This window comes from Rhineura floridana, chromosome 3, assembly GCF_030035675.1.
Source record: "Rhineura floridana isolate rRhiFlo1 chromosome 3, rRhiFlo1.hap2, whole genome shotgun sequence".
Classification (NCBI taxonomy): domain Eukaryota; kingdom Metazoa; phylum Chordata; class Lepidosauria; order Squamata; family Rhineuridae; genus Rhineura; species Rhineura floridana.
In genome coordinates this window covers 14,398,884-14,420,070 of record NC_084482.1, presented here as the reverse complement: position 1 = coordinate 14,420,070, position 21,187 = coordinate 14,398,884, and the positions used below count along the sequence as shown (strand labels likewise).

Sequence of the window (21,187 nt, the reverse complement as noted above, 5' to 3'; positions counted from 1 at the left end):
CTTCCTCTCCCTTTCCATTTTTAAAGCAATTAGGCAGGGCTTACTTAGGTATCACTGTTTTTATTATGTAGGGATCTAATACTGATTATTTTTTTTTTAATATTCTGCAATGATCAACTGGTTTTGACAATAAACTATTATATGGAGTATATGTATTCTTACATATCCAGTGTGTGTGTGTATGCATGGGAATCTTTCCAACAACCCTGTGAGGTAAGGTTGCAGTCTGGAAACCAAGGTAGCTCACAATAAGAAATAAATCCCTTTAAAATCCAATAACCACAAAAACAAGTATAAACAGTTGCAAAACAGCTTAAAGTTACATGATTCAGAATTTTGGGTTGCGCGAATGAAGTTACTTATCACTTGAGGTTGCAGTTCTGTCCCTGTTTGAGTAAGCCCCACTGAACATTGGGACTTGCTTCTGAATAAATAAACATAGGATTGCACTATAAATATCTTTACAGGTTGTGTAAATAATAAACATATTTGATACATACTTATACAAATATTTCTTCATTTTTCATAGTTTTGGTTTATGGTTAGGAATCCTGACAGGTTGTGGGTTGCTTAGTTTTCTGCCTTACTCGTAGGAATCTTGTTGTGGTTGGTATGGTATTGCATTTAAGAAATCATCCCTGTCTTTCATTTTTCTTTTTCTGTTTGCATTTCATTTACCTTTATCCTTACTCCCTTTCATCCATAGAAGCAACAACAGGGGTTCCATGCCCTCCGCTCAACCTTCTTAAACCCATTGATGATGCACCTTGTTTTTTGTTTCTTGTCCAATAGTGGTAAAAGAGAATTCACATACTGGGCAGTGTGGCTGCGATTGTTGTTCCCAAGCTGCTGCCTATGAAGGTAGACCAAATCATGTGTGCTTTCTCTCTGTCAATTATATTCACTGGAATTGGGTTGGCTGACGAAGTGAGTTTATAGCAGCCCACAGGGGAGACAGAAAAGAGTAGAGAATCTTCTTTCTCATTACTCAAACCTCTTTCTGAAGTGAAGGGTCAAATCTGTAAAGAAATTTGGATGTTAAAAGGTAGGGGCAGGGCATTCCAGGCAGGGGGTTGCCAACCGTACTTGGATATGGCTATCTTTGCAGAGCATCTCTAGTCAAGCTTTACCAACGACACAATCCAAACCATATCTACTGAGAAGTAAGTCCTATTGAGTTCTATGGGGCTTAGTCCCTTAGCGTGTTTAGAATTGCAGCTCTTCGGGGGCATCCATCTCTACTCCTGAGTGCTCCCATCTAACATCTCCACAATACTAGGCTCCTTTCTTCCTACAATGGCCTTCTGGTGACTGGCCTGGCCTGAGGGCACTTAAACCCTCCTTGCCAAAAGCGAATTGGCTAGATTAAATGTTCCCTACCCAGGCTCCATCTTTTTATTAATTAATTAATTAATTCATTAAATTTATATACTGCCCCATAGCCGAAGCTCTCTGGATGGTTTACAGCAATAAAAAACAATAAAAACAAATATACAAATTTAAAAACACAAAAAACAATTTAAAAACACAATTTAATTTTTTTTAAAAACAATTTAAAAACACATGCTAAAATGCTCAGCTAAGATTTCTGTCTTAATTTCCAATCAGAGAAATGTTTTTGTATGAACTGTATGCGCCAAGCAACTATGGTTGATGCTTAATGTATCATGCTGAATGACATCACTCGGACCCGCCCTGTGACATCACTCGGACCCACCCCATGACATCACTCGGACCCACCCCATGACATCACTCAGACCCACCCCGTGACATCACTCGGACCCACCCCCAAAATCTCAGGGTTTGGGATGCTTCTGACCTGGCAACCCTACTCTGGGAAGTATACAAGCAGGAGAAAACTGCAATAGCCCTCTTCTGCTACTGTTCCCCAGTGGCTGGTGTTCATTTCAGAGGCATTGTACTAGAGGTAGTGCAGAGCCATTGTGACTAGTAGCCATTGATAGCTTACCCTCCATTGATTTGTTTAATTAAAGCTGTCCAGGTTGGTGGCCATTATTACAACTTGCAGAAGCAAATTCATAAAGTTTAATTATGTGCTGGCCCAGGAGATGACGGCACCTACTACAGGTGTCTTTCTTCGGCTTCAGAATGTATGCACCTGCCTTACTGGAAAACCCATGGTACCATTCTATAGCCTTACACACTAACAGGAAACATCAGAAGCTGCTGCTGGCTGGGAGAATCAGCCTCAAAAAACTCTTTCTGGAGTAGTGGGTCCAGACAATCACAGATTTAAGGCTTTGGGAGCATAACTCGAGAACTGACAGATGGACAGTGCTTCCAGCGGATGCATGGACCATGTTTCCTCTCCACCTGGCCCTTCACTAGCCAAAAAAGGGCAGATGTGGCCCTTTGTATGAGCATGTGTGTGTGTGTGTGTGTGTGTGTCTAATACTGAAGAGGCAATGTGAAACTGACAAAAATACAATCCAGCTAAAGCTAGTCCTCATGACCAAGTCCTACAGAAAGCAGTGGGACGTCAAATTAGTTGTATCTAACTTGTCCCATTAAGGGGGTAGTCTGTTGCTCAGAGGCAGAGCATAAGCTTTGCATGCAGAAGGTCCCTGGTTCAATGCCCAGCATCTACAGGAAGGGCTTGAAAAGACCCATCTGAAATCCTCAAGAGCCACTGCCAGCCATTCCTCCCCCTACCCCACAATATGTTCCACAAGGGCTCGAAACTTGCTTTCCATTTTTTAAAAAAAGTGATGGCTGAACATTGAGAGAACAAGCTGAAAAGATCCCAGGGAGGGTAGCAGCTCCTTCCTCCTTGTTACAGCCCTAGATCTGAGATTTAGCACATACTGAAGATCCCAGAAGCAGATAACATGAATCAGCATGAGATGTATCCAATGTATCTTTTTTACTGACTAAAGCTTTTATTTATTTTGCTTCACATGCAGCCAAAGAAAGATAAGCAGCAGAGCCTACTATGTCAGTGACCTCATTAGGTTGGTCCTGTCACATTAGCTTTTCTTCTTTGTGTGCCTTGCTACGTTGACTAATGCTGCCATGTCTGTTGTTAGTTTCTGGCACTTGCGTAGTTCATTGTACATAGAAATTCTCCCCAGTGGAGGTGCATAGATCATTGGTTTGAATGGCCTGGTTAACAAGCTGCATCCTAACTCCCCCTGCCCTTTGCCTGGACAGCCCTTTCAAGCAATCCATTTTCGCTGCAGCTGGTCAATATGTTTATGACTCTTGGCAACCCTTTCCATTGCATCCCTTTGCCCTTTTTTATTCCCAGGATATTGCATAGCCCTGAAACACGATCCTCCCTGCTATTCCAGACCCACCCGAGGAAGGGGTTGCCAGCTCTGTTGCAACAGTTGGGCGTCCTCGTTCTGGAAGCTCAATCGCTCCCAATCACCAGGATACTTTAGTTTCCTAGAGGGCATAAACACGTTATCCTATATTTAGGGCATTTATCCTATGCTTTAGGATAAAATTAGCAAAAATTATGCAGCAAAAACCCCTTCCGTTCTATGCACTGTGGGGTTTTTTTTACTGATATACACACATTTGCTGATTTTGTATGAGAAGGAGGGGCAGAGATCTTTTGTGGGGCAATAACATCCCACCAATTCCCCACAGAAACCTATTCAACCGCCCGCCCACCTATTCAGCTTCAGAAGCAGCCTAAGTATCAGCTGACTGCTAATCTTCCCTTTATGGGCAAAATGCTCAGATGGGTGGTGGTGATTCAACTCTAGACAACACTGATTGTCTAGATCCACTTCAGTCTGGTTTTTGTCCTGTGCACCCTGACAGATGACCTATTCTGGGAGAAGGACAGGGGGACTGTGACCCTGCCATTTCTCTAGGATCTCTCATTCAGCCTCATTCACCACTGTAACCTTCTGGGCTGGCTGTCAGGATATCAGAGGCAGCATGCTTCAATGGTTTTGCCCCCATCTGGATGTTAATTTCCAGACAGTGGTAGGGTTATATTTCGCCTCCTATGCTGTTCAACGTCTACATAAAATCTGAGCGAGGTGGCATCAGTGTGCTGACACTCAGCTTTCTTTCTTTTTTTTGCCTTTTCATCTGAATCAGTACTTGTGTTGAATCAGTCCCTGGGTTCGGGACTGGACTGGACAAGGCTCAAGAGGTTGAAGCTTAATCCAAACAAGATGGAGGTACAGATGGTAGGTGGTTGTCTAATCTGGAAAATCTAGTTTGGATGGGACTGCACTTCCCACAGAGCACGGGTAGGAGACCTGTGGCCCTCCAGATGTTGTTGGACTTCCTGACCATTGGCCATCTTGCCCGGGGCTGATTTGAATTGGAGTCCAACAGCATATGGAGGGTCACAGGAAGCTTGATGGCCAAGAACTTGTTGGACTCCAAAACCTATCCAGCCAGCCAGCATGCCCCATGGGCATGACCAAAGCAGCATAGGAAGTTACCTTGTACCAAATCAGATCATTAGTCCATCTAACTCAGGATTGTCTACACTAACTGGCAATGGCTTCTCCAAGGTTTCAGGCAGGGTTCTCTCCTAGCCCTACCTCAAGATGCCAGTGATTGAACACGGGACTTTCTGCATGCAAAGCAGATGCTATACAGCTGAGTTACAACCCCTCTACACGGATGGCGGTAGTTCAGCAACCCCTGACGAGCACCATGTTGGCTACCTCTGCCAAGAGGATCATGTTCACAGCTAGAGAACATTGTTAGATCCAGTCCAGTCTTTGGATTCTCAAGTGATTCAGTGGCATGGACGTGGTACACCATGTGTACCAGATACAATCCCTCCTGGACAGAGAAAGCCTGGCCACTGTTATCAATGCTCTACTATCCTCCAGATTAAATTACCACCACTATGTTGTGTGTGGGGCTGCGTTCGATGACTACTAGGAAACTTCAGTTGGCCCAAAATACAGTTGCAAGAATTGATAGATGACATCTCACTATAAATTCTTAAAACAGTTTCGCTGGTTACCAGTCCTGTTCCAAGCACAATTGAAAGAGCTCGTTTTAACCTTTAAAGCCCTATACACCTTAGATAAAGCCTGAGTGTCTAAAGGACTCCCATACAAACCTGCCTGAGTGTTGAGATAATCTTCAGAGGTCCTTCTCCAGGTGTTCCTGTCTTTGGAGAGGACACAGGTGATGACCAGGAAAAGAGCCTTAGCAGGAGTGAAAACACAAAGCTTGTGGAGTTCTCTCCCTCTCCCCCCGCCCCAAGAGACAAGTCTGAAACTGTCGGAATTTCTCTCTATTGAGATGCATAGCAAAGTTGCGTAGCACTGCGGAACGGAGAGTATTGAGCGAGCTGTGTGTGTATGTGTGTGAATCTTTGCTAAGATTCTACCTTCCCTGCAAATTAGTCAGACAGACACTTTAAGCTTTAAAATAAGAAAGAACTACTTTATTCTGGAAGTACATGCTTGATAGGAAAGAGTTGTATATCTAGCTTAACTGGCTATGCTGGAGCAGCAAGCACTGGTCCCAGTACTTGCCCTCATCCTGGTTGAGAGGAGAGACAAAGAGAAGGTGTCTGCTCCCCTCTCGAGAGAAAGAGAACACTGAGAAAGGCGGGAAGGAACTGATATCAACATTCCTTTGCTTATCAGCCTAGCAGGAAGGGAAGAGACAGCAGGATCAAAGGGATAGGTATAGCCTCAACCAGCAAGAGGTCTAGCTCTCTAGCTACCCTTATTAACCCCATGCAGCCTCAACCCACCAAGTTGGAGTTGAACCTCATACATTCCAACAGAAACAGAGCCTTATCTTTCAGGTTAGGGCAGCCACTTGCATTTCCTGTTTTTGGGCAAAATCTCAAAAAAAATAAAAATGGACACAGATTTGCATGGCATTTGTATTGCTAATCTATATGCATCAATGGAGGATACGGCTAGCCATCATGGCTAGTAGCTATTGATGTGTCCTACCTCCCTTGTTGGAGGTGGCATGAATAACAGTGGCTGGGAATCACAAGTGGGGAGGATGCTGCTGCACTCAGGTCCTGCTTGCTTCCGATTGGCCACTGGGAGGACAGGATCGTGGACTATATGGGCTATTGGCTTATGGATGCAGATTTGGAAATCAATACTATCATTTGAATAGAAATACAACACCTCTCACCCTAGATGAAGACAGTGGCCTGTGTGCTGTCCAAGTGCCAACTGCTGATGGGCAACTTCAGGGCCCGTCCTGCTCTCCCTTCTCAGGGTTCTTTAAATATGACACCAGATTTAGATTGGGTAGCCTTTCAAACAGAGGACTGTTCTCTGTAAAGTAGGACACATGGTAGCCACCCCATTTTGGATGCCAGAAAAAGATGTTTTTATTTACCTAGACCTATGAATCATCTTCTGCTTTTAGTGTTCAATTGCTCCTTATCTCTTCCCTCTGCTTCTAGCTTTGTAATGATTTTTTATCGTTTTATTCTATAATTGTAAGCCACCCTCAGAATTCAAATTGAACTGAAAAATTAGATTTTTAAAAAATAAACAGGTGCCAGCTATGAGTCAATTCACACATTATATTTAGGCCGTTTGAAGCCAACTTTATACACGTGTGTGTGTTTATCCGTTTGATCAAACCACCTGTCACACAAACTGAACTACAGCTGCTTATGCAATCTCTCAACAGCATCACATACAGTAGTTGGTATAGCTATGTGAACTCTCAGCTCACGTGTTAGGTTACCAGAGAGAATGGCAGGGTCTCATAAACAGAAAGAAGGATTTAAGAACATGTGGTGGGCTCTGTGGCTCAGAGTTCAAAGGAAGCATGAGCAGTGAGGCAGAGAACAGGAGGACGAATTGACATCCTGGAATGTGGGAAACGAGCTACATCAGGAATGGCCCTCCATCACCCTTGATCATTGGCCATGCCTGCTGGGGCTGATGGGAACTGGAGTCCAACAACATATGGAGGGCTACTGCTTTCCTGTTCCTGGACTATAGAATGCTGCAATCATGTTGGAGACTTTGGCTCCTTAAACAATTTGAAGATCAAATTGAAATCTACAGACCTTGGGATCAATCTTCTACCTAAGCATAGGCTGGATACAGGTTTCAAACAGGAAATAGAAGGAACAATGTACAGCAGGAGGGATTGCAACTCAGTGGTAGAGCACATGATTTGCATATAATCATAGGATAGTAGAGTTGGAAGGGGCCTATAAGGCCATCAAGTCCAACCCCCCCTGCTCAATGCAGGAATCCAAATCAAAGCATTCCCGACAGATGGCTGTCCAGCTGCCTCTTGAATGCCTCCAGTGTCGGAGAGCCCACTACCTCTCTAGGTAATTGGTTCCATTGTCGTATGGCTCTAACAGTTAGGAAGTTTTTCCTGATGTCCAGTCGAAATCTGGCTTCCTGCAACTTGAGCCCATTATTCCTTGTCCTGCACTCTGGGACGATCGAGAAGACATCCCAGCCCTCCTCTGTGTGACAATCTTTCATGTACTTGAAGAGTGCTATCATATCTCCCCTCAGTCTTCTCTTCTCCAGGCTAAACATGCCCAGTACTTTCAGTCTCTCCTCATAGGACTTTGTTTCCAGTCCTCTGATCATCCTTGTTGCCCTCCTCTGAACCTGTTCCAGTTTGTCTGCATCCTTCTTGAAGTGTGTGTTGTGTAAATTTGTATGTTTGTTAAGCACAGAACGTCAGCGGTCTAAAATGTATGTGTGCCAGTGTGTGCGTTCACCTAAGTAGCTGGCTTTTACCCTGCACTGAGATCACTGAGACTTAAGACTTGGTAAAATAAGAAAAGCTACTTTATTTATAGAAATACATAGTAGACAGGAAAGGCATACCTAGTTCTAACTAACTAACTAAGTTGGAGGCGCAATGCCCAGGCTTGGGAGTTGCCCTCATGGCTTAGGAGAGAGAGCGCAGAGACAGAGGTGTCTCCTCTCTTTCGGACAGTTGAAGAAGAGAAGCTCCCTAAGATGTATCAGTCTAGCGATGGAAGGGAGTTAGTCAGAGCATCACAGGTAAAGGTAATCAAGCCTATCCATCTGGAGGACCCTTATGGAACATAAACAAAAGAACAAAACAGGAGTTGCTCTTGCCCCACTTCCAACAATGCAGAGACCAGAACTGGACACAGTATTCAAGATGAGGCCTAACCAGTGCTGGATAGAGGGGAACTAATACTTCACGCATTTGAAAACTATACTTCTGTTAATGCAGCCTAATATAGCATTTGCCTTTTTTGCAGCCACATCGCACTGTTGGCTCATATTCAGCTTGTGATCAATGACAATTCCAACATCCTTCTCACATGTAGTATTGCTGAGCCAAGTATCCCCCATCTTATCTGTGCATTTGGTTTCTTTTTCCTAAGTGTATAACTTTGCATTTATCCCTGTTGAATTGCATTTTGTTGTTTTCAGCCCAATGCTCCACCCTATCAAGGTCCCTTTGAATTTTGTTTCTGTCTTCCACAGTATTAGCTATGCCCCCCAATTTTGTATCATCTGCAAATTTGATAAGCATGCTCTGTACCTCCTCATCCAAGTTGTTAACAAAAATGTTGAAGAGCACTGGGCCCTGGACCGAGCCCTGTGGTACCCCACTCGTTACTTCCGCCCAGTTTGAGAAGGAACCATTGATAAACACTCTTTGAGTACGATTCTGGAGCCAACTGTGGATCCACCTGATAGTTGTTCCATCCAGCCCACATTTAGCTAGCTTGCTAATCAGAATGGGGCACTTTGCCAAAGCTTTGCTGAAGTCGAGATATATTATGTCCACAACATTCCCACAGTCTACAGGGGAGGTTACCCAATCAAAATATGAGATAAGATTAGTTTGGCAGGATTTGTTCTTCATGAATCCATGTTGGCTTGTAATAATCACTGCACTGCTTTCAAGGTGCTTACAGATTGACTGCTTTATAATCTGCTCTAGAGTTTTTCCAGGGATTGATGTTAGGCTGAATGGTCTGTAGTTCCCTGGTTCCTCCTTTTTGCCCTTTTTGAAGATAGGGACAACATTAACTCTCCTCCAGTCATCCAGCACTTCACCAGTACACAATTTCACAAAGATAATAGACAGTGGTTCTGAGAGTTCTTCAGCCATTTCCTTCAATACTCTAGGATGCAGTTTATCAGGCCCAGGGCTGGTTCTAAAGGGCGGCCAGGTGGGGCACTGACCAGATGGCCCCTGGAGCTACAGAGGGCCCCTCAGCCGCCCTTCCGCTCCCCTCCCGTGATCCGTGACCTCCCCCCCACGCACCCACACCTACCTGTCTGCTGTCTTTTACCATTGCCCTTAATGAAGATGGCAGCCGCAGTTTCCCTAAGGCACTGAAGCCCCTGCTGCCATCTTAGTTGATGGCAGAGATGCATGCCCTTAGGGAAACTGCGACCGCCATCTTCATTAAATGCAATGGTAAAAGACAGCAGACAGGTAGGTGGGGGTGTGGGGGTTGCGCGCACGCACACACAGGCTGGGGGGGCAGGGCAAGCTGATGCTCAAGGGCCCTGGCGTTCCTGGAGCAGGCCCTGATCGGGCCCTGGAGATTTGAACTCGTTCAAAGTGATTAGGCATTCCCTGACCATTTGTCTATTAAAAAGCATGCAGAAGGTCCTCCCAGGTTCAATCCCTGGAATCTCCAGTTAGAAAAAGATCAGGTTACAGGGTGATGGGAAAGCCTCTCTCTGTCTTAGAATTCTGGAGAGTCATTACCAGAGTAGATATAATGGGTTAGTTAGACAGATATAGGCTTGTAGCCAGTGCTAGTCCTATTCAGAGTAAGCCCACTGAAATGAATAAACTTAAGTTGGACATGTCTATTAATTTTACTTGGTCTACTCTCAGTAGGGATGGGCAAGAATTCAGCTGAATTTGGATTAACCCCTTGCCCCCCATGGTCCACATATTCTTCATCTTTGTGGAGTGATTCTGTTTGCTCTGAACTCCAGTGGCTTTCCCCGACACCAGATTCCTCCCCCCAAATATCCCCTAAGATGTGTTGTCCTTTTGTTGATTTTACTCACAGCACAACAGTACAGCTCTTTCTTTCTCTGCCATCTCCCTCCACTTGAATAATCTAAGCTGGGAGGAACAAGCCAAATCTATAATAATGGAAGAGGAGGATGCAGAGCTGGTTTCCTTTCAAAATATCAATATTAATATTGATATTTTTGGAAGGAAAAAATCAGACCAGTAAAAGCAATGTGGACAAAGAAATTCAAATTGATACTGCCTTTTAGGTCAAAGGAAGGCTTTCAAAGCAGCTCAGCCAATGGATCCTATCCCTAATTCTGAATAAAACTAGCACTGGATACAACTAAAATATTATTTCCTATTATAATGTGCTTCCTATGTTGAACTGTGGGGCAATACTTTCCACCTCTCCTACAGGTTAAAGTAATAGATTTTGCCAAATTTGTGTACCATCTCAGAGGTCCACCTTTGATAAGGTTCTAATACCACCATATAATTAGAATTCTGTGGCTCTTGCAGTTAAACTTGCTTAGTGATAAATTTATGACACTTAAAACCTGCTAAAAGCTAGATTAAGTTTCTTGAGTAAATATATGCCACAAGACACTTTCTGCTACAATGCCTGAAATCAAGACTGTACATGGTTCTCTGTTAAAAAAAGAAAGAAAGATGAAGAAGTGATGAGGAAAAATAGCTCGATTCCAGGAAAAAAAGACAGAAAGACAGTTGTGGAATGTGGTCACCAAATCAATAAATCTGTTGATGAGCAACAGACACAAAGAGAGGTTTGGCCCTCATTTGTGGGATGTGAACAACTAGTGCTTGAATTATGGAAGAGGGCAGGGGCTTAATTAAATCTACAAGACCAATCCACAGATACCATCCAATTTTAGCAAAATCATGTCCCCTTGTTGAAAAGAAAAAGTTAAGGGCTGCCACAAAAAGGGTAAGATACCCACACTCCCTCCCCCTGCAATTCACACTCTGTGGAAAACATCTGGGTAGGATCGTACCTAACCCTTTGCACCCCACCCTTCACTTACCTTTGACCAGGGGCGGGCAATCATTCTCTTGTCCTGCTTATCTGTAAAGGGATGGATTGAAAGTCAATGGTCACCTCCCTTAGATGACCCTCAGGGGTAATCTGTCAGGGGCAGCATGTCATCTGTGGGCAAAGTCACCCACAATGATGGGTGGAGCCTGACAGCAAAAGCGTTCTGAATTAACTAATCTGGAATAGAGATCACCTTGCAAGTGTTCTGGAGTAGGGATCACTCTGCTTCAGGGTTTCTCCCCAAACCTTACAATCAAGATTTTTTAAAAAAATTATCAAACAAAATTCCTTCCAATTGTTTTGAAAGTACAATGAAAGAAGCGGACAAGACTTTTTAAAGCCAGGGGAAATAAAGAGGAAATAAATGGCAAGGAAGGAACTCTGATCGGATGGGGAAGCTTCAGAAAGCATGAGAGGCCAGGGACAATCAGGTTGGAAGCTGCAGGTTGCCGAACTGTGCCTTTGAGCGTTCTGTCTCTTCCTTTATGCATCACGGTTACAGCAAATGTTGAAACATTTGGACACATATGCCTCTCATACTCACCTCATCCTATTTTCTGATTTCCCTACATCTATGAATTGTGTGTGCAACGTGTGCATACACATATGTCAACTTTTAAAAAAATCAATTCCCTGGGCTTTTCTGCTTGAACTGTAAGGACATAATTTTAAACTAAAAAGCTGGCTGTTACTCCATTTGGATAAAGCAGGCTATACTGAAAAATAAATAGCCCCATTCTTTTTGGCAACATTTGAACAAAGCACCTATAACTCAACTGAACTAGCTACAGGCACCACCATGGCTTTCTGGTCCATTAAATCCCTATGGGCTGGTTCATACATTCACATTGGCCATCATGTGATGACTGCAGAATTGCATGCAAATGTGGATCAGCCACCTTGAGACTTTTAAATGTGAGTCCATTCATAGACCCACCTGTGACTCACCAAGCCATGAGTCACCAAGCCACATGAAAGCAAGTGATGCACATGCTCCTACAACAAAGAAAAAAAACTAGTCCAAGGCAGCAAAATAATCATCAGAAAGGAACATCTCCTTATCCTTCCTGTGCGAACTATGGTTAGGTAACTATAGGATGTGGGAGGTGACCAGTCACAGTGACCTGGAAGGGTCAGGGACTATGGCCAGCCACCTGTGGCAAGTCAGGCAGAGTGGAAGCCACCAAAGCACCAGCCATCAGGCTTTCCACAGGGTAAGGAAGAGGAGAAGAAAGGAAGCCAGGGGAGGGCACCAAGTCCTGTGTACTGCAGCAAGGTCACCTTAAGCTGCCTCTGACCAAGTCAGAACCAGTCAGGATTATCAAGCTCAGTATATCTACTCCATCTGACAGTGGATCTCCAAAATGTCTTTCCCAGCCTGGTTTCCACATTCCTTGCATGAAAGATGCCAGGGACTGAATCTAGGACGGGGTGGGAAACCTATGGACCTCAAGGGTCAGCCATCCCTGACATAGGACCTTCTGCATTCAAAACAAGCTCTACCAGTGTGTGCTGGGCCTTCCCCATTGGGTAGAATCTACCTGGGTATTGCTCCAGGTAAAATCCATTTGAATACTAATGCCAGATCAGGCTCTCGTTCTAGGAGTTTTGATGTGCTAAAGATAAAAAGCATTCAGGAAATGTGTCCTGTCTTTGTGCTAAAGGTGCATGATCACCTTCTTGCTAGCTTCTCTTGAAAACTCTTCTTTCTGGCACCTTCTCCCGAGGCCTGCTGACTTCATTTTGGAAAAAACACCACAATATACTGTACATTCAGTCCCTGCAACTGCCTTGTTCCCAAGGCAGGCCCAGACGTTTTATTTCCCTTGTCAAATTCCTTGTGCTCCCCTTCTTGCTGTATGCCAAGGATGGGGAACCTGTGGCTCTTCAGACGTTGTTGGACTCCAGCTCCCATCAGCCCCATCCAGCATAGCCAATGGCCAGGGAAGGGTGGAGCTGTAGTCCAGCAACGTCTGGAGGACCACATTTTCACTATCCCTATTGCACCCAGTCATGGGGATGTACCAGCGCCTCCCTCCAGGGCTTTCCCGATAGGGACTCCTTTTGCTTGACTTATTTCCAGTCTTAAAAGAACTGATTTTCCCCCTCTACCTTTCCCCTCCACTTCCCTTCCTTTGTGCGTGTTTTGAAAGCCAAAAGGCATTGCCTCTCTCTTTTTTAAAAAAAATGATGAATTACTGGAAAACAATAATTTGTCGGGACAGCTGGATAAAATCTAGTAAACTATAAAGACACTTCCAGTGTTTGGAAGGAAGTTGCATACAAGAGTATATAACAGGAATAGGGAACCTTTTTTAGCCCAAGGCCATATTCCCTTGTGGGCAACCCTGACAATGGTGGGTGTTTGCATCCAAGATCCCCCAGCCTTGGTGTATAAAAGGGTGTTGCATTTGAATAAGTTAACCTCACCCATCTAAGTCCATGTTGTCTCAAGGTCTCAAGAACAGGGTGGGGGAATAAGATTGTGCTCCTCCTTCAGCAGGGAAGGATGGGAACCTGTGGCCTTCCAGATGTGAATGGATTCCAACTCCCATCAGCTCTAGCCAGCATGACCAACAATCAGGGATTATGGGAGTTGTAGTCCAACAAACTCTGGGAAGGCCACAGCTTCCACATCCAGAGGATTCATCACAGTTATCCTGTGTTTCTGCAGTCCCAGGCAACCATCCGTAACGTCTACTCAGTTGGGTAAGCTATGCTTGATCTTCCAAATACCCCCCTCCAATAATACAACTCATATTCGTGCATGCCATAGACCAGTTGTACTTTCAAGCTACCCAAACAACTCCAGAATGCAATGTGCGGTCCTTTATGTTTAACATTTAGTACTAACAGGGTGCTAGATGCTGCATAGAACACAAAAGTGACATATCCCAAAGGGCTTCCAGTTGTAGACAGGGTTGCCAACTGATTAGAAAAAGAAACATTATGACCTGCTCCAGGCTCTTTAACAGCAGCTTTTCCTACAAAAATCAGAGCTGATGATGATTGTAATGGCATAAAGATAAATGTGAAGCCTTGGTATGTCTTCAGAGCAAGTGGCTCTAGAAAGCACACAAGGGCCAGTGACAAATGTGTGTGTCTGTGTGTGTGTGAACTCTGGACCAGACACAAGGGAGCACCAGGTTCCCTGAACACATTTAACAGTTGTGCAGAATAGGGGATTTCAGCAACTATTATAGCCACAGAAGCCTGCCCTCCTTTGCACTCCGTTTCAGAACGTCTCCATTCACTTTCCTGTACACAGTATCCCCAGAGCAAGTGTGCGGATCCCAGACCTCCGCCACAATCTCTCATGACTGACTGTGAACAGCCTGCCCCGCTTTTCAGCGCCCTCCCAATAAACAGCCCAGCAGCTATCTACTGACATCTTTCCATCCTACAAACCTGTCACCAACACAGGACAGCCTCCTGTAGCTAACTAATTAGCTTCCAAACACAGAGCGCAAGATGCTACAGTTCAAGACAGCAAAGCTAATAGCTAAGAAAAATGAGAAGAAATGTTACAGAGAACAGGGTTACTTGCTATCTGCATTGGTTTTTATTGTATTTGATATGGTTTGAAGACGTATTCAGTAAATTGATTGAGCTATCTGATAGATATATGTCTAGAAACATACTACAAATGTAAGGTAGCATCGTAATAAGCCTTGGCAACACAGCCACCCAGAGGCATCCCCCCTCCCCAACTTCCAATAACCCCCATGACATTTCAATGCATAAGATAGAACCTGCAGTTCCATAATGCAAACCTTAAGATGGGGCACCCCGACACTATCAGAAGACCTCCCACAACTGGGCTCCCACGTTAGCAATGGCACCTTGCAATACCACAAATTTACCTGCATCACTCCAAATTTCTCGAAGTGACCTACATATTACTGAGAGCCCAAAATGACGAAGATGACAAACACCACGCCCACAAGCCATCATCCCTCCCCAGCACTCAGTCCCCGCCCCACTCCCGAGCAGACCCACAGAATTCACCCCACACAGACCCTAGACCGTGCCCCTGCCAATACAAGAGGACAGGTCACATTTTTCTGTGGAGTTGGGTAAAGCAGAGGCGTGGAGTGGAAACGTTCAACATTGACAGTAAACCCAACTCCAGGAGAGACTCTTCTTGAGGAAAGCCCCTCGACAAAAAGAGGTCCCATGCACCAGGAATGCCAAGGAAGACATCTCGGGAAGTGGGGACAGACAGCACAGCTTCGAAAATGAGAGCCGCCGGGGCTGAAAACCCAGCTGAGGTCACACGCTCAGAACGGGGAACCCCCCCTTTTTTTAACCTAGATGCCTGCGGTTGGTTATTCACTGGCGAGAGGAAGGTATTCTGCGTATGCTCAGAGGGGCTCCTAAACTCACGTCCTCGCCAGCAAAGCCTAGTGAACTCAAGCGGAGGGGGGAAGGAGAAGGGGTTGCTCCCGAGTAACAAGCTTAGGGATCAGGAGCTACACGATGACTCCAGAATGGCACTCTAAGAATGAAAAACCCACATAGCCTCGAAAAACAGGTCTCGGGGCTAAGCCTTGTCTGGGCTTTGTTTCTATTAACTCCAGAGCTTGGAGAGGTGGTGAGAGAGAAAATAACTCCCCGGCACCGAACAATGCTAGGCAGGCGGCCCCCGGGGCTTTGCCACCCACCTGCTCCGCCGCCTCCGGGTCGAGATGAGGCTCCAGCAGCGGGACCGTGAACTGGATCTTGCGGGGACTGTTGGGCTCCATGCCGGTTTTTCCTCCTCTGCACAGCCGCCGCGGAGCGTACAGGAGCGAGCAAGATCCCGCGGTGCCCTCTGCAAAGCCGCGCTAGAGACACCCTCTCCCCCCTTCGCCCACGTTGCTCCGTCCAGTCTGCGCGCGCCCTGCTGCTCTCCTTCCCACCCAGTGTGCTCTCCTCTCCCGCCCCAACACGCAAGGGGCGCTGCGATTGGCTGCTTGGGGCCGTCGACCCGCCCCCCGACCCACTCCCTCCGACAGATACACGCACGGCGCCTGGGAGAGCCGCACAGGCACACAAAAGGTGGAAGAGACGCTCGCAAGAGCAGCCAGCGAGATGCCCGACAAAGAGGGAGAGCGCACGCGTCAGCGAGCGAGAAAACGCAGCTATGCCCACCTCCAGCCAGCAGGTATTTTACCGGCCCATGAGGAATTATTGCCTCGGGTGCGGGATCAGGTATGTATCTCGCTGAATACACCAGGTATTTCGAGACAAGGTGGTTTTTCAAAAAACGATATTGACCCCTATACCTTGCTCTGCCCTCTGCTAAGACAAAATCTGCCAAATCCCATTCCTGACATGCTAGAATCCATTGGGCCCTGCTTCTTGGCGTCCTATCTAAAATCGAGGCTCCTCTGCTTGACCGGGCAAAAACTTGACAGGCACCCGTATGGTCCTTGATTCCGCCCACTGACTCACCCTTGGCTCCACCCACTGTCCAGGTTGAAAAATAACCACCACCAGAAGTTGGAAATTGTAGCTAGGACATAGGACATGGGAGTAACCACTCAGAACAAAAGAGGTTGGAGTGGTGGCTGCTGTCCATTGCAGCTGGTAGGGTGGAAGGCAGGGAGCCCAACAGTGGATGGAGGCAGAGCCAATCACAAGTGGAGCCAACTATTGCTAGTTTTGTTCCCATCCTCCTCCCTGCTGAGTTCTACAAGGGCAACGTTGAGACTAAGGAGGAAGAAACTAACAGGCACTTCCACCCCATAGATTCACTTTTTGTAAGAAGTCAGGCAAGTGGGGGCTGGCTGAGGGCAGACTGATGTTGGTGGGGCTCTGTCCCATCGGACCAGCGTCCACTGAGAGATAGACAGAGATACCCTGCATGGATACAGCCTGAGACACGCTCAGTCTCAATGAGCGTGTACACCATTCACAGAGATGGTGCACATGTTAAGACACCAAACCTGAGATAGACTGACACACTGTGCAGGGGGCATAGCTGAGACAGGCGCTGGATAGAGAATGTATTTATTTACCATATTATTGATCATAGTTTTAGCCAGCTCTTCATCATGTGATCCCACGGCAGGTTAAAATACAATTAGAACATAAGCAGTTTCAACAGAAGTTAGAGCAGGGAAAAACAGGGTGCATCACTCAATGTTTGTCATAAATCCCCCACGGAGTCGCCCGTGGCTCCTCATCACAGCGGGAGGGTAACATCCCACAGAAATGCGTAGCACACATACACGTATGTCTTTACCTGGAGTTGCAGTCCAGCAACATCTGCCCTACCATAGAGATTTAATTTCCAGAGAGCAAAAGCGAAGGTTGTCATCCGGTTCCATTAAACTCAAAGGTACCTTAGTGGCACTGTGTGGTATACAAGTGTTACCAAAGAATTTGATATGGCTACTGTGTCATGTGACAGTTGTGTTTTACCTCCACAGTCAGAGGCAGTATGGCTCTGAATACCATTTGCTGGGAATCACTAGTGGGGAGTCCTGTTTGTGGGCTCCCTAGAGGCATCTGGTTGGCCATGGTGAGAAGAGGATGCTGAATAAGACAGCCTTTGGCCTGATGTAGCAGGGATCTTCTTATGTTCTTATATTGATGTTGCAATCCTCAAGTGATTGGGTACCAGGCAACACTGTTGGGGCTTCAACAAATTCTAGCCATGCCTACTCAAAAGTAAGTCCCATTGTGGAACTTACTCCCAGGTAAGCAGGGTTAGGATTGCAGCCTTGTAGTGTGAGCTAAGAGCCAAGTGGCCCCCTATTTCAGATCTCCTCTCACCTATGAACTCACAAACCAGTCTTACAAAAATAACTATTTATTTCTTGTTATTTTGTTGTTTTAAGGCAGGGATGGGAAGATGTGGCCCTCCAGGTGTCACTGGACTACTGCTCCCATCATCCCTGACCATTGGCCGTGCTAGCTGGGGCTGATGGGAGATGGCATCCCACAACATCTGGATGGCCACAGGTTCTCCATTCCTGGAATACAGAAAATAATCTCTGTGAAACACTTTTAACACTTTAAAATGTTATATAAGCCATGATGATGATAATGTTAGTCACTTGCTACCCAAAGGTCTCCAAACACAACACTGTTAAAAATAAAAACAAATACATAATTCCATAAAAAACCAAAGTAAATAAAACAACCACCACCACAGCCACAGAAAGCACACTAATAACAAACAGCACCATCCTAGTCTATCAAAACCCTGGGGGGAAAGATAAGTCTTTACCTGGTGCTGAAAAGATGTCAATGAAGGTGCCAGGCAGACCCCACTGGGGAGCTCATTCTATAGATGGGGAGCCCCAACTGAAAAGGCTCTCTCCTTTGTCACTACCCTCTGAACCTCTCTCAGAGGGGGGACCTGGAGAAGTGCCTCAGAAAAAGATCTAAGGGTCTGGGTAGGTTCATATTGGGAGAGGTGCTCTAGAAGATACTGGGGTCTTGAGCCATAAAGAGCTTTATAGGTCAAACCTAGCACTTTGTAGGTTACTGAGTATGATTATGACCCTGATGTTGATTATTGAATAATTCTTGCCCTATTTACACCCAGAATATTGTGGAAACTAGTGCTATACACAGAATGAGTTCACACATTTACATTGCTAACATCAGTTACCGAGGATCTTTGTGTTTTAATCTTGGTACCATTTGGGATGGAGGCAGAATATTCATTTCAAGCAATGAAATCAAAGATTGGTAGTAGCTCAGTTCTAGCACATTCTTTCCACACATTCAGTTGACTAAAGTGGCAGCCCTGTACCCCCTTAGGGCGCAATCCAAACCCAAGATCCACTTGGGGCTATACTGGCTGAAGTCCCATACCCAGCCTCAGTAGATTGATGCTGGCATAAGTCTCTAGTCAGCTCAGTTCTGTGATTTAGCAACCCAGTGGAAGTTACAGGCAAAAGGGGTAGTATAAGGCAAACTGCATTGTAAAGGCTTGCTTTCCCTCTGTCTTCCCTCTGCCAGGCTTGGGCTGGCTCAGTTGGCTCCCAAACTGAGTTTGGAGGGAGGTAATTTATACTGGCATAATTTAGCCCAGCGTAAATTACACTGGGTTCCTATCGTTTGGATTGCTTTGCCCCTTGGGAGTCAGCCTTATTGAACTCAGTAGGACTTGCTTCTGAGTAGAACCTCTATGGGATTATATTATAAATTTTGTCCAACGATAGCTGCCACTGGCAGTTGTTTAAAGATGTGTGTGTGTGAACCTAGAGAGATCTGAAAGTGGAACACACCTGCCCACACAATGCAGAGTGAAAACTGCAAAGCTTCAGAGAGTTGCCCTGAGGACTTATTTCTATAAAATGCTTTCTTGGTATAGGGGTTAAAAATCCATGAGCATTTTCCAGGAAATGCTAATGATCAGCAGGAAGTTAAATTCTATGGGCTTCTGCTCTTGGATATTTTCCCTTAAAAATCTATGTGACAATGTTTTCTTCATGGAATTCCTTCCAAAAGTTCTCCATTCCCTTCCATTAGCAACAGGAAAAGAGAAAGGGTGGGGTGGGGTGGAGAACAATTATTACTGCATTCAAAGACAATCCTAGTCACCTTTACTGGAGTGCAAGCCCCATTGTTTTCAATGTGCCTTGTTTCCAAATATGGATGCTTTGGAGTACAAGCGTAAAGTGTACACAGTTGCTCAGATCCAACAAAGTCAGTGAGGTAGTGTCAGCTTATAACTTTTATTCCACCCTCTCTTTGAAAACTCGGCTGAATCTGTGTTCCAGCGCAGAAAACAAGTGCTCGGTCTCCAAATAATTCAAACAAACAAAAAATCCACAGTTGCAATTCATTGAACTGAGTGGCATTTACTTTCAGGCTGTACAGCAGGAATGAGAGACCTGTGGTGTTTCAATAGCTGCTGGACTCCATTCTCATCAGCCCCAGCCAGCATGGCTTATGGTTAGGGGTGATGGTCCGGCAACATCCGGAGGGCTATAGGTTCCCCATTCCTTCTGTATAAAAATGTAAATGTACTGCCTTCAAGTCAATTCTGACTTATGGCAACCCTGTGAATGAGGCTGAGAGGCAGTGACTGGCCCAAGGTCACCCAGTGAGCTTCATGGCTATGTGGGGATTTGAACCCTGGTCTCCCAGGTCATAGTCCAACACCTTAACCACTGCACCACACTGGCTCTCCATTCCTTCTGTATAGGTTCACAAAATAACAGGGCAGTTTGATGTAGGATGATAGTTGTATTGCCTGAGCACTTTTATCACCGATCGCACAGTGGACTGTGCAGCCATCAAACAATAATAAATAATATCAATCTTTAAAGAAATAATTGGTCCATCTTCCTCTATACTGTCTGCTACACTAACTGGCAGCAGCTCACCAGGGTTTCAGACACGGTTCTTTCCCAACCCTGCTTGCAGGTGCTGAGGATTGAGCCTGAGACCTAATGCATGCAAAGCATATGCTCTACCACTGAACATTATTATTATTGCATTTTTATCCCACTTTTCCTCTGAGTTCAAGGTGATGTACATGGTACTTTCTCCATTTGATACTTACAACAACCCTGCAAGGTATGTGAGTCTGAGAAGCAAAGACTGGCCCCTCCGTGAGGTTCATGGCTGAGTGGGGATAAGACCCACGACCGCTACTCTGAGCATAAAACTAGTTTTTCTGGTTTTGCATGATGGCTGCTTCCCACCCCCATGATGACCTTGCTAGTTTGTTTTCAGCACAATCCCATGCATGTTGCTTGAAAATAAGTCCCACTGCTCAGTGAAACTTATTCTTAAGTAAATATGCATCAAATTGCAGCCATAAATAGTTCATTGTAGTCACTGAGGGAATTGGCACAGGTGACGCTTGGATTATTATTGTTTTATTACTTAATTTATATCCTGTTTCTATTTCAACAGGAATTTCTAAGCAGTTCACATACCTGACAAAAGGAATCCGTGTAAGAAATGCAATACAAATTCAAATATGTTCAAAATCAACCAATAGTACTATTTCTATTACTATTAATTCCACATTTGAAATAACATAAATAAACATTAAATATCTCTGAACAATGTACATAAGTAAAACTACGAAGAACCACAAAAGCAAATCATATAAAAACATCAAAATACATCAAGAACAACAACAAAGTGTAACATAATTACAGTATATATTCTAAAAATTGCATGACAATAAGAAACAAACAACGTAACAAAATCACCACAATCATTCACATTCACACCAGGCAA

General features: G+C 45.1%; 1 protein-coding gene across 4 annotated transcripts in view; it reads right to left on the bottom strand.

The window, feature by feature from the left end:
- Window positions 1-15,905, bottom strand: part of PPP1R1A (protein phosphatase 1 regulatory inhibitor subunit 1A) — a 118,471-nt gene extending 102,566 nt beyond the window's left edge. Inside the window, exons 1-2 of one of the 4 annotated variants that reach the window (XM_061614551.1) lie at window positions 15,652-15,720; window positions 10,977-11,017 (exon numbers count right to left, since the gene is read on the bottom strand). In XM_061614551.1, the coding sequence (XP_061470535.1) occupies window positions 10,977-11,000 (24 nt within the window). In that variant the 5' untranslated portion in view covers window positions 11,001-11,017; window positions 15,652-15,720. Of the gene's footprint in view, window positions 1-10,976; window positions 11,018-15,651 lie in introns of all 4 variants that reach the window. The other 3 variants (XM_061614549.1, XM_061614548.1, XM_061614552.1) reach the window with 3 other exon arrangements.
- Window positions 15,906-21,187: the final 5,282 nt, after the last annotated feature.